This window comes from Danaus plexippus, assembly GCF_018135715.1.
Source record: "Danaus plexippus chromosome 13 unlocalized genomic scaffold, MEX_DaPlex mxdp_15, whole genome shotgun sequence".
NCBI classification, from domain to species: domain Eukaryota; kingdom Metazoa; phylum Arthropoda; class Insecta; order Lepidoptera; family Nymphalidae; genus Danaus; species Danaus plexippus.
Genome location: NW_026869849.1, coordinates 3,153,064 through 3,164,711, shown reverse-complemented (window position 1 = coordinate 3,164,711; position 11,648 = coordinate 3,153,064). Strand labels below are relative to the sequence as shown.

At 32.9% G+C, this 11,648-nt stretch overlaps 1 protein-coding gene across 2 annotated transcripts; it reads left to right on the top strand.

Annotated features, from left to right (window-relative positions):
* Positions 1 to 3,156: 3,156 nt before the first annotated feature.
* Positions 3,157 to 11,277, top strand: LOC116769910 (uncharacterized). Of its 2 annotated transcripts, XM_032661109.2 has the most exons (8): positions 3,157 to 3,303; positions 4,877 to 5,041; positions 6,043 to 6,132; positions 7,325 to 7,525; positions 9,085 to 9,354; positions 9,431 to 9,773; positions 9,847 to 10,103; positions 10,373 to 11,277. In XM_032661109.2, exons 2-8 carry the CDS (start codon positions 4,895 to 4,897, stop codon positions 10,703 to 10,705), a joined length of 1,641 nt encoding a protein of 546 aa, XP_032517000.2. In that variant the 5' UTR covers positions 3,157 to 3,303; positions 4,877 to 4,894; the 3' UTR covers positions 10,706 to 11,277. The 2 variants fall into 2 exon arrangements, with proteins under 2 accessions (XP_032517000.2, XP_032517001.2); XM_032661110.2 differs by lacking the exons at positions 3,157 to 3,303; positions 4,877 to 5,041; positions 6,043 to 6,132 and adding an exon at positions 7,099 to 7,248.
* The last annotated feature ends 371 nt before the right edge of the window (positions 11,278 to 11,648 follow it).

The window sequence follows — 11,648 nt, the reverse complement described above, 5'->3', positions numbered from 1 at the left end:
TACTTAGAATTTAACCTACAATAGATTCGAAGTTTGATATATTTTTTTAATATGCAGGTACAAGAATTTTGGCCACTTTTTGTTTTAGTGGAAGCTATTAACTGAAAAATATTCACATTTGCTTATCTTGACAATATTGACAAAACTCCTCAAAGTCTTTGGAATAAGTACGAATGTATTTATAATTTATAATTTTTCAGGTGGTAGAGCCTAGTTGTAATCAAGTTACTGCAGCTCGAACATGGGCGGGCTCGACCGGGAAAGCACCACCCTCCTACAGAAGTTCGGTATGAAGTAGTCTTTAATTGCTGCGTTTCGTCCGATGAGTGAGAGAACCGGTTGCCCGTTTCCTTTCCTGACCCTTTCCTACCCCTTCCCTTTTCCCTCCCATTCCCACTTTTCCTCCCCCTCTTCCCTAATCGAAGGTGGCAATATATCCGCAAATCTATGCTGGGGATGTCCATGGGCGAAGTACTACCTCCTTCAGGTAAGCCGTCTGCTCGGTAGCCCCCTTTAGCATAAAAAAATGTATATATTGTTAATAGTATGAACTTGCTTAAATGAATAATTCGATTTTTTTTTTAAATATTTATTAAATGTTAATAATTTCGTTGTTTTCATACCATATTAGTGGCATGTAATGGTTTTAATCTATGCACTTAATTACGTGGATAAAAAAAATAAAAAATATATTCGTAGTAATATTAAATTAGACAGATTTAATAAATTGCAATTTTATTACACTATGATTATGCAAATAAATAATTTCTATCAAAAACTATACAAGCAAAAAGTAATATGGTTTCTCATATCTTATAGCTGTTAGTACTGAATTGCTTTTAAATATAATAGAAGAAATCATATATTAAACATGGAAGAATATGTTCGTGTCTAAATGGAAGCTCGTATATTTATACTCTGTGGAATAAACAGACTCAAATCATACTATAAGTTGAAACTATTTATAGAATTCGATCTACAAAGGTTTATTTTGTTCCAGTTTTACAAGAAAAGATTCTGATGTATACTTACAAGTCAATTAATGTGAATAAAGAAAGTCGAGGTGTTTTTTCTATTTAAATATAATGTACGTTTATTGTTCATTTCAAATATTCATAGGGGAGAGCTTTGAAGTTTAATTTTTTTTTCTTTATAATAAGACATGTAATTGATGTAATGAGTCCTAGTTTAGTAGTACAAGTTTAATGTTTTAACGAACCAGCTCTTGTGTCGTGTTTTATAAACATCTTCTTGGAATGTTGTCTGAAAGAAACCTGACGCGTTTCCTCCGCATGTGACGGCGGCTGGCTTCAACTGAAGATTTATTTTGTTTTTTATTTAAATAGTGAATTGTGTATATGTTATTGATTACATTATTAATTTATGTTACGATTATTTCTTCAGTATTTTTTTTTTAGATTACAATATAATTGACTATTATTGTTTATAAGAATCATAAAAAATATCTCGAATCTGTCATTATCTATAATTAAGTATGTATTTTTTTGTCCTTTCAAAGCATCGTTCGAAAGAAACATAACAATAATGCAGTGTAATGTTTGTAACAAGATAAAAAAAATAAAATAAAAAAAAAGGTGAGAATTTATTTCATTGCTTTATACTGTTGAGTTCAGACGGATAGCTTTAACAATAATATTAAATATAGGTCTTTGAAAAGAATATTCAGGTTTTTCAGAATGTCATGTAATTTTACAAAGCAAATCGCAGTATAGAAGTACAAATGAAAATTAAACCGTAGTTTAAGTATAATTCTAAACGCTCTGTAATTGCCATGTCAAATATGAAGGGAAATTAATTTATTGCTTGTAAATATCGGTATAGTGAATTCGTTACATCCTTGGATGAATCCATTTTCAATACTGGATCAATCTGGTATAAATCTGACCTTAAGATAATTTTGTCATATTAATGTTTTGCATATTCATTCGTATTTTGACTTAAACCGGTGTCTTCAAGATCTTTTATTGTTATAAACAAATTAACTTATCACGTTTAATCGGCACGAGTATGAGTTATTGTTTGTATAAAGATTTATCTACTGTAGTAAATCTTTTAATTTACCTATGGACCTGAATTTGACATATAATCAGTAGTTTCCATAGATTATATTAAGGAAAACGTAGTTATGTTAGTAGGTTAAAATATGTCATACGTCATCACCTATTTAACTTAAATTAATTTTAGAAAGACCTCGTTAATAGGAATCACGACTCCAGGAATAAATATGAAGGAATATAAATAGGTTTTATTTCAAACAATTTCAATTACTGATGCCGATAATAGCCTTGGAAGAAATGAGGTTTGTTTACAATACAAACCTCCTTTCATGTTTCATTTATACAGAATATACTAGAAAGATCTAGAATCTAAACATTTCCGACTCCATATTTTCCGTGTGCTTATAATGCGACCTTATTAATATATACCTACTACAAATATATATTTGTATTGATTCTATCAATAAAGCCGAATATTAAATCAGTGAAAGTCCTCGGGGTAGCCGTGTATTGTTATTTTACTAATTTTTTTTATATTTTAAATGTCATTGGTTGAAGGTTATAATTTCAAAATAAACAAATTAATGGCTGGCGCCGCTTTCATAACAGGCGACAGAGTTAATTTTAAACATATTTCAATTAAAAGTATAACAACAAAAATATTAAATATAAAAAAATTCTTACCGAATCAAACTTATGATAGTATATACAAAAGCAATGTTATGTGGCATTGAAACAATAAAAAGGTCGTAAACTTTTGGTACTGCCTTAAAGAATTGTAATGAAAAGTCATGGAAATTTACCAAAAAAATCTACGAGTGTCGTTTTATTATTTATCGGGAGTCTGTGAATTGGTCGTAACAATTTCGCAGTGCCCTCACCCTCACATGGACTTCGCACTGTAAGGAGAATAGTGACGTAGCAGACTATTTGAGAAGTATCATCAGGAACGCATGCGTAACTTATAGTTTGCTTGTGTGTGTTTGTCTGGTTGAGCACGAGGACCCTGCGTGATACTAAACCCGTCCCGCTCCAACGTATAGCTTCGTGCTCCTCACTCGCAGGCGGTGGCTGGGGAGGACCGATTACTCAAGTTTAAAATACCACGAACGCTGCGCTAACCCTCAGTCGTGTTCTAATTGCGCTTGAAGACGTTCACAGAGAAATAACTCTTTAAACTACCGCAGTTGTGACAAACGTTTCATATTACAGAATTCTATCACATTAAATATATTCCACACACATCTCCCAGCGAGAAAAAATCACAATTACTGATTTCTTCGAGGTAAGAATTATATTCAAATATATATAAAATACGAAAGCATGATACCGAAACGAGGAAATTTATAGCTGGAAAATTATTTGTGAAATAAAATGAGAATGTTCTGGTACAGTAGTGTTCGATGAAGCAAATGGCCGACACTAATGCAGCGGTCGCTTTCACTCGACCGCTATGCATGGTTCGCTAGATTTATAAATAGCCCCTATGAAAACTAAAGATTACTCGATATTTCTTCTGCTGACTTCTGCATTTATTTTTATACAAGTTTGTTTTGCGCTATGTTCTGATTTTAAAAATACTTTATACATAAACCAGATATTTTTTATAAGATGTTAGAACTTTGATTTTATTCTTTTTTCTTTTTTATTTGCCTATGAATAACTTTTATAACTGTAGCCGTAAATCCCTTTTTTAATCGTCACTTAAAATTTTTTAAATGACGACATACTTTTTTTTTTTTATAAAATATACCTGTTTTGGGTTCGAGTCCCTTAAATCCAAGGTCCAGTTTTTGTAAGGCTTTGAACACATTCTTAGCAACCGAGGGTTCTGAGTATACCTACCTGTGTTACAATATTTTTTTGTGATTTGAATTTCATATTACCTTTTAGATCACGGCTTCTTTGGAATTATCCTTATCACCTGAATAAATACTAAAGATATATGAATAAAATTATAAATATCTGTCTTCAACTTGAATATTGTTCGGATTTATATCGTCTTTTTATCTAGGCTAGTTTATTTCCGTGTACGTAAGGAGGCACCGTTATACCATTTCGTTGATTCTCTAATATTATATTGTGTTTAAAATTAACTGCATATTGCAGGGACATTATAGTTGTGGATTTGTTGTTTTCCTGTTTATTTAAGTATATGCAGGCCCATTCAAACATCATTAAAAAGGAACAAATTCTCGAGAGACATTTTGTACTCGCATTTATAACTCGTTATTCCAGTTTGTGCAGAAGAATTAGAAAGTTAAAATTATTTTGAATATAGAAAATTAATTTGTTATTTTACTTCTGCATTTCATTAAAAATTTCCGCTTTTTTTTAACGATATTTAATTTTTTTTATACCACTATTTTTATAATTTAGTATTTTTACGCTTTTCAACTTACTTCTTCTAACCTTGAGTTAATGGAATTTAACCATGAAAATAACTGTCACAAAATTGTACCACTACTTTTCTTGTTACAACGGGTTTTTATAACTGTTTTTAATTATTATAGTTATGTTATCAGTTAAATTTTAATTACGCCTTTTCAAGTTGTTATACGATTATTACTCGGAATTAATGATTTTAATCATTTTTTATTGTTTTACTGTTACTGACAAAATAAGTGGGGGTGGAAGGAACTCTCACTTTCTAAATGAATGTCATGGGCAGAAATTCGCTATAAATGTACGTTATTGTAATAAAATTTCATTGTTAAATATTTATACGTAAACATTTAAAGATAGAAATAAGAAATAATATAGACTTTTTTGTATAAATTAGTGTTCAATTCGATCATCATTCAACTTTCAAAAAATGCTGACATCATACTATAAGAAATTGTTAATTGTTATCAAAGGTAGCAGAAAAATCCAAGATGATGTCCAGCCCGGCTCTAGAACTTCAGGTGGAGGAGACCCCTCTGGCTTTACGTCGTCTGTGGAATCTCACTCGTGCCCGACTTGCCGGCACCTCGACTCTTGCTGAAGAACCCGCTTTAGTAGAATCTCTGCCATCCGCTCAGGTACATAAAAATACTAAAAAAAATAACTATACTTAAATTTGTTAAGAACTGAAATATCACAATATTTGGATATTTCTTTTCTTAACAAATGACATTAGAATAAGTGTCTAGAAACAGGAAGAATAATTCATATTTATTAGTAAGAAAATTCATGGCCGGTTTAATTGATAGTCTTTCATGCAACATTATAAGTTCAACTGAGTTCGTCGGTTTGTAGAGTGGTACTATTCAAAATATTTATTTCCTTCAATCATTCAACAGAGTTACATATAAAAATGAGAACGATTATCATATATCCAAGCAAATAATTGTCACAAAATGATTTATTTTAATGGTTAGGACATTTGTAGTGTTCGAACTCGTTACGAATAAAGCATTCAGACAGTGTAAGCGATGTTATATATGTTTTCGCCCCCACAATAGATAAGACACGACAAATTTCTTACTTATACGTGTTTTTTACACTTGTAACGTAACTCTTATCACGTACTCTGTAGGAGAAAAAAGTCATTAAATAAGTTTGGTGATTGCAGTTTCCTAAACCATGAACCTATAGAAGTTGTTTAAAGGAAATTTACTTTTTGTAATACATATATGTACGCTTGTTTAAACATATAAATTATTGTATTGTATAAAAATAAATATATACGTCATAAACGTCTGTTACCGGTGGCGACGGTTAGTGACATAACATTGCAAATGCAGCCTTAAAAGGTCATGACCTCGACGAAAAACTCATGCCCTTCATGATTCATCAGATACATATAATGGATTATTATAAACAGGAATTCGAACATTATAATTTAAATTAAATATGCTGTGAACGTCTTAAAGTCAAGGGTCTGACCTCATTTTGCTATCAAACCGTTATCTTTCAAACATGTACTGCAGATTCACCTACTGACACGACAGCTTTAGTAGTAACTTATCTAAGTATAATCTTCCTTGGCCTGATAATTGACACGTGAATAGTCATTAAGATAATTTATTTTGCTTCTTAGGAACCTGAAGGTACACCGAAGAGCTACATTCCAGTACCGAGCGACTATGAAAGCGATGGCGAAGAGGCTTTCCCTGAAATCGATTTACTTGTAAGTATTTCATCGTAAGTCACAATATTATTGTATTAGAGGTTTTACTACAAAACTAATTTAATCCAAAATACGCTTATTTTTGTTTCATTTCGTTACGTCAAGATAATTTTGACTTCGACGTCAATAAAAAAATAATGCGTTTAATTTAGATCAATTTAGTGTAGAAAATTTATACCACTAAATAGATTTAATATGAAATTACATGTAAATAAACAATAGTATTCATAGTAAAGATTATAATCGTTTTTATAAAAATGAAAGAACTACCTCATTTCTTCACTATCACTATTTTAAAGTCATACATTTCGCTTTTAATTCTGTTTTCACTCATGGTATAAAAATAAGACACGCAAGCATAGCGTGGGCGTGGCTGTGGTTGCTTATCGTTAGCGTCAAAATATGACACCTAAAAAAAAACATTGATATACAGTAATAAGTACAGCTAAATAGATAAACCTCTCTTTTTTCCACTCCAATTATCCTAAATGGAACAATCGAACGTTTTGTATGGGCTTCTAGATATAACCTAAATACATATAGAATGTGTTCTGCTTCAATGAAATATTTATTTGATTTGGTCGATATGTAAGGTTTCCGGGTACATTTATTCCTCTTTTATTTTTTAAATGCGCCATATATTCCCCATGGACATACGAATTTTGTAATTCGTCATCGTCTACATGGACTTTGGAACACATAAATTATCAATTGGCGGAACGATTTTAAGCAGACGTCTCAATTATGAGTTTATTTATACTTTATTTCTCATGGTCAAGATACTAATCAGACGAGTCGTTAAAGAAAGCGTAAGAAATTTAATAAATCATATTATATATTTGTCATATATTTATAATTGCTTATATTTACATTCAAATTTTGTGGATCGCCCAATCGAATGTGGTTTCATTTCTTGGCACTATTTTTATGTCGTGCATTAGATGGTATAATAAATTTGGCAGAGTACAGCTAAACAAAATACGATATCGCTTTATTCTCTTAAAGAACAGAGAGTCGGCTAGTCATTAGTAAATACCTTCAGCTTCTAACATGTTAAAAACATTATTGTGTCAATCTTGTGAATGCTTTGAATGTTTATGTGTTCAAGTTATTCTGGTGAGATTTGTTAAAAGACCTCGAAATAGATTTTTTTTTGCACTGGCCAAATTTAGACGTGTCGAATGTTTTCTAGGAGCAACCCGAGATTCCAACCAAGCCCTACTGGAGTCAGAGCGCTTATGAGAAGGAGGTTTTACTGGATGCTAGTACCCTCGGCGATGTTCCCGCAGTTTACCGAGTCCCAGCGCCAGCGCCTCACCAAATGCCAGTTATCGGAGTCTACATCGACCCACGAGTCCGAACCGGCTTCAGATACAAAATTAGACCCATGCAGGTGAGATGAGAACTCCATACGGGTTATTTTTCATCTTCTATCCGTTGCACGCTAGAGAATCGTCGCTTCTATACGCGATTAGAAGTGTTGATGATTGCTCTATACATTTTAATATTAGAACCGCAATCTTCCACATTTCTATAGAAAAAAATTTTTTGTTGGATACATTTTGTTTTGTTCGCTTTGTTTATTTTAGATAGTGACGATTCTTTAACATTTAATCAATGTGGCTTATCATTGAAACGTGGGTAGATCCTAACAATCGGCTTTCGTACGCTCACGTTCGAGTACAGAAAAACTATGAAGATCCATATCGTTATGGGGCTAAATTATCTAAACGAACTGTGAAAGAAACAGCTATATATATAACATTCGAATTGAGTTCAAGACTTAAACTGCCATCTTTTAACATTATTGTGTTCCGTATTTTCCGAATCCTTAATGGATTTTTTTTTCGTGATTAATTTTTTTTAATTTCGATATTCTAATATTCGATTTCAAGAAACATAATTGCTCGGTTTGTGGTTATCTGTAGAAGATTTTTGCAAGATTGAATCTTTACAGAATTCAGGAGGATGGTGAGTTTGTTCTACCACATAATCTTGCGAAAATGTTCATGGACTGCGCGAAAATTCTTATAATAATTATACTATATTTACTTGAAAAACTTATTATAATATATTTGATAAAAGAATCACAAAAGAATGTTCGCAAGGTTTCATTTTATGTGATCGCAACCGAATACGTTATGCTTATAATTTCATACCTGACTTCAGTTTCTAAAACACAATTTAGTGTAAGGTTGTCATAGTATAGTTTTTTGACATAAGATTATCCGAAAAACATATCAGTTATGAAAAAGATTAAAGCCTATTAGATTTTAAAGTCTACTCAAAAGAAACATAAAAATGTTAAAGTAAAATAGACCGAAAACATTATGATTGGATTGTAATGGCAACCTTACCCGTAAATGTTAAAAGAGGTATTGGGTGAAAAGAAAATATTTAATGGATAAGTAGTGAAGAGTCTGAATTCAATTCCAATTAGTCAGTTTCAGCAGTTCAATTGGCTGGGATGTTAGGTTAGCGGGGTGTTAGACAGAGTTGCAGTGTCCGTTGCTGACATTTACAGAATGAAAATATCATCAACGTAAAACACTGTAGGCTCGCGAGTTTTGCCACTAGTTGTGTGCCGTTGTAGGCGATGGTATGTGGATCGTCCAGTTTTTCAGACCTACGCCCAGAGAGGCGCTCACAAAACAATCAAGATCGCTCGTGGACCTCCTGCGGTCGAACTGATCTACCGCCAGCATGCTATAGGTAAACCATAAGTATCATTCATAAGGGCCCAACCATTTATTACTCATTATATGTCATATAATATTTACAATGTCTTTCCATTAGATTTCTTGTAAATTATGATATGTATTCCATGTCCCATGTAACAAGATTATACAGATTTATGATTACATTTCTGTGCAGTTTTTTGTTTGTAATATTGACTTTGAATTAAAAATATTTTCCGGAACCTCGTATATATCATGATTTTAAATATTTCAGGCTTTGGATGCCCCTCCCCTATCGGTCAAGCCAAGATACTTGTTCGGTGAAAAGGCTCTTACCCTGCAATCCATTGGCCGTGGTTTTGCTCGCCGGCTTACATTCGAGCCCGTTGATTCCACCCTGAATGAAAATAATAACTATTTCTGGACCGATTCAAACCCAGATGGTTTTGTGTTCGAGATTGAAGCTGTTTCCGTTGGCGAAAAGTTTACTATCTATGACGCCAACCATGAACCGCAAGGAATTCTGGAAATTGTCCAGCAACAGGTAAAGTAGTTAATTCATAGTGTGTGATTATTATGTCATAAATATATCAGCACATCTAACAATAATTATATTGCAGAAGAATCAAATCGAACTGGAGCAGAAGATTTCTGAAGATGGAACGATTGAGAAAAAAGTAAAAATAAATACTCTCTGCAAAGTTGAATGGTATGAAAATGATGGTATCACAAAACTTGTCCCAATGACTGGTATAGCCATTCTTGTGAAAGGAAAAGGAAATGCAGTTGTTACAAGAATTGTTAACGTAGCTATTGGAATTAAGCAGCTCAAGAAGGGCTTCGAGCTAAAATCAGGTGTTAAGACTTCTTCAAGAAGGATCGCTGTAAATGGATGTGACATCCATGATATTCCATGTCAATATTCAGTTGTTGGCCTTGAGAGATACGAATTGCCCGTCATAGGTAAATTAAGAAAATATAAATGCTTTATCGAATTAACAAAAGGGCAAAATAATAATATTTTTAATTTTATCAGGAACTTATGTCGATCCCCGCATCATTCCCGGATTCCATTACCGCGTAAGACCGGCGAATTGCAGGCGCCATTTGTTTGATGGCCGAAGCCTTTTGTTACAATCGGTCGGAATGGGTTACGGGAAACGTATCACATTCAAACCAGACACCCTGAACTCTCCAGAGAACTATTTCTGGTCGGACTCCCACCCCGAGGGCGTTGGAATGGAACCACGCGCCGTTCATCCAGACATGAAATTCTATATCACAGGAAATGGGGTAAGAGAATGCAAATCATGTAATCTTTCACGTGTTCCTGGATGACGGCCAGGTTATTTATAGACGTTTTATGAATACTCATATTGAACGCCACTTGTTTATTCAATCTATTTTATGTTTATTATCATTGCACGTTATTTTTGGCAGATGAACAATAATTTCTAATTTTGTATTGGTTTTCTGGCTAAGTGCCATATTAATTAATTAATAAATCTTTGTTCCGAGTTATTGCTTATATTTAAATAAACGAATAAATTATTCCTACCCAGGGCTTGCTTGGCGAGGCGAGTGTCTTCCGCGCTGATTTACCACAAGTCGAGGAGAAGACGGAATACGTGGATGTGCCGGGAAAGAAGGGTAAAGCTGTCGAGAAGTACATCCAAGTTGATGTCACATGTCACGTTAAATTGGCGACAACAGGCGGTGGATCGGTTGATTCTGAAGTACATCTGATGAAAGTCTCCGGGACTGCTTTAGTTCGCAAGGAACCAGGCGAATCTTCTGCTAAACTAATCAAAATGTTCAACGTTGGTTTGGATTCCCAACTGAACCTTCTCTTCGCCCACTCACAAACCGAGCTCACTTTCCACCCCCTACCCTAAATTTCTCAACCAAGATCGAATGGTGTTGCAATACATGAAGAGACGTTCAGTTAACAATGTATTGGAATACCGTTAAAACTTTCGTCGCTAGAGTCACTGGAAAATGACCGAAATGGCAACCGATCTGATAACGAGTTGGTAATCAATGAAAGTACCAAGTACTAAGGTACTAAGCATCTTTGCTGCTACCAAATTGGTTGTTGATTCGCTTCGGCTGCATTCATGAATAATTGTTCAGGCCGTTGAAATCACATGATCAAACCTTTAATGAATTTTGGTTTCCTTCGGAAATATACTAAATTATAACATCTAATATTTTCTTTGTCACAGAATATTTTATAACTTATTTACAGTTTTGTAGCTTTTGATTTTTTATTTGTTTTCAATAATGACGTTTTGTAGAATTATATCGGAGAGAGCAGTAAAAGACTATGTTAAAACAAATTATGACTTACAATAAAATGTATTACAAAATTATGATTTACGTATTTAAAAATAAATATTCTACCAATGTGTCCTTATATTATTCTTGTTTGGTTCCTATCTAAATAAATTCTTATATTCAAAGTAAATCAGATCACTTTTATTGGCATTTTATCCCCCGATCCTATGTTTCGAAATGATACATTATTTACTTTGTGAACTAGGAATTGTTTAGCTTATATGACATATTTATCAAAACAAGATTTATTGAAATTTATTGGAGTGGAAATACCACGTTTCTTTAATATCGAAGTAGAAGCCAAAAAGTTTACGAAACTTTATATACATCATATGCATCAATTTGACAATTAATGAGTCAGTAAATGTTTAGACTTTCCAAACGATTACAAATTATTACCTTTTCAACAGTTAAATGGGAAAAAATATCTGAAACTTTTAATATCCAACCAAACAAAATAAACAGACAAAACTCAGAAATAGTATTATTACATATTGTATA

What these genes read in the sequence shown, in the direction of transcription:
- LOC116769910 (XM_032661109.2), top strand. Translation starts at nt 4,895, where the DNA reads ATGATGTCCAGCCCGGCTCTAGAACTTCAGGTGGAGGAGACCCCTCTG. An exon ending in AATCTCTGCCATCCGCTCAG is followed by an intron (nt 5,042 to 6,042) that starts GTACATAAAAAT and finishes TTTGCTTCTTAG; the next exon opens with GAACCTGAAGGTACACCGAA. An exon ending in ATACGAATTGCCCGTCATAG is followed by an intron (nt 9,774 to 9,846) that starts GTAAATTAAGAA and finishes TAATTTTATCAG; the next exon opens with GAACTTATGTCGATCCCCGC.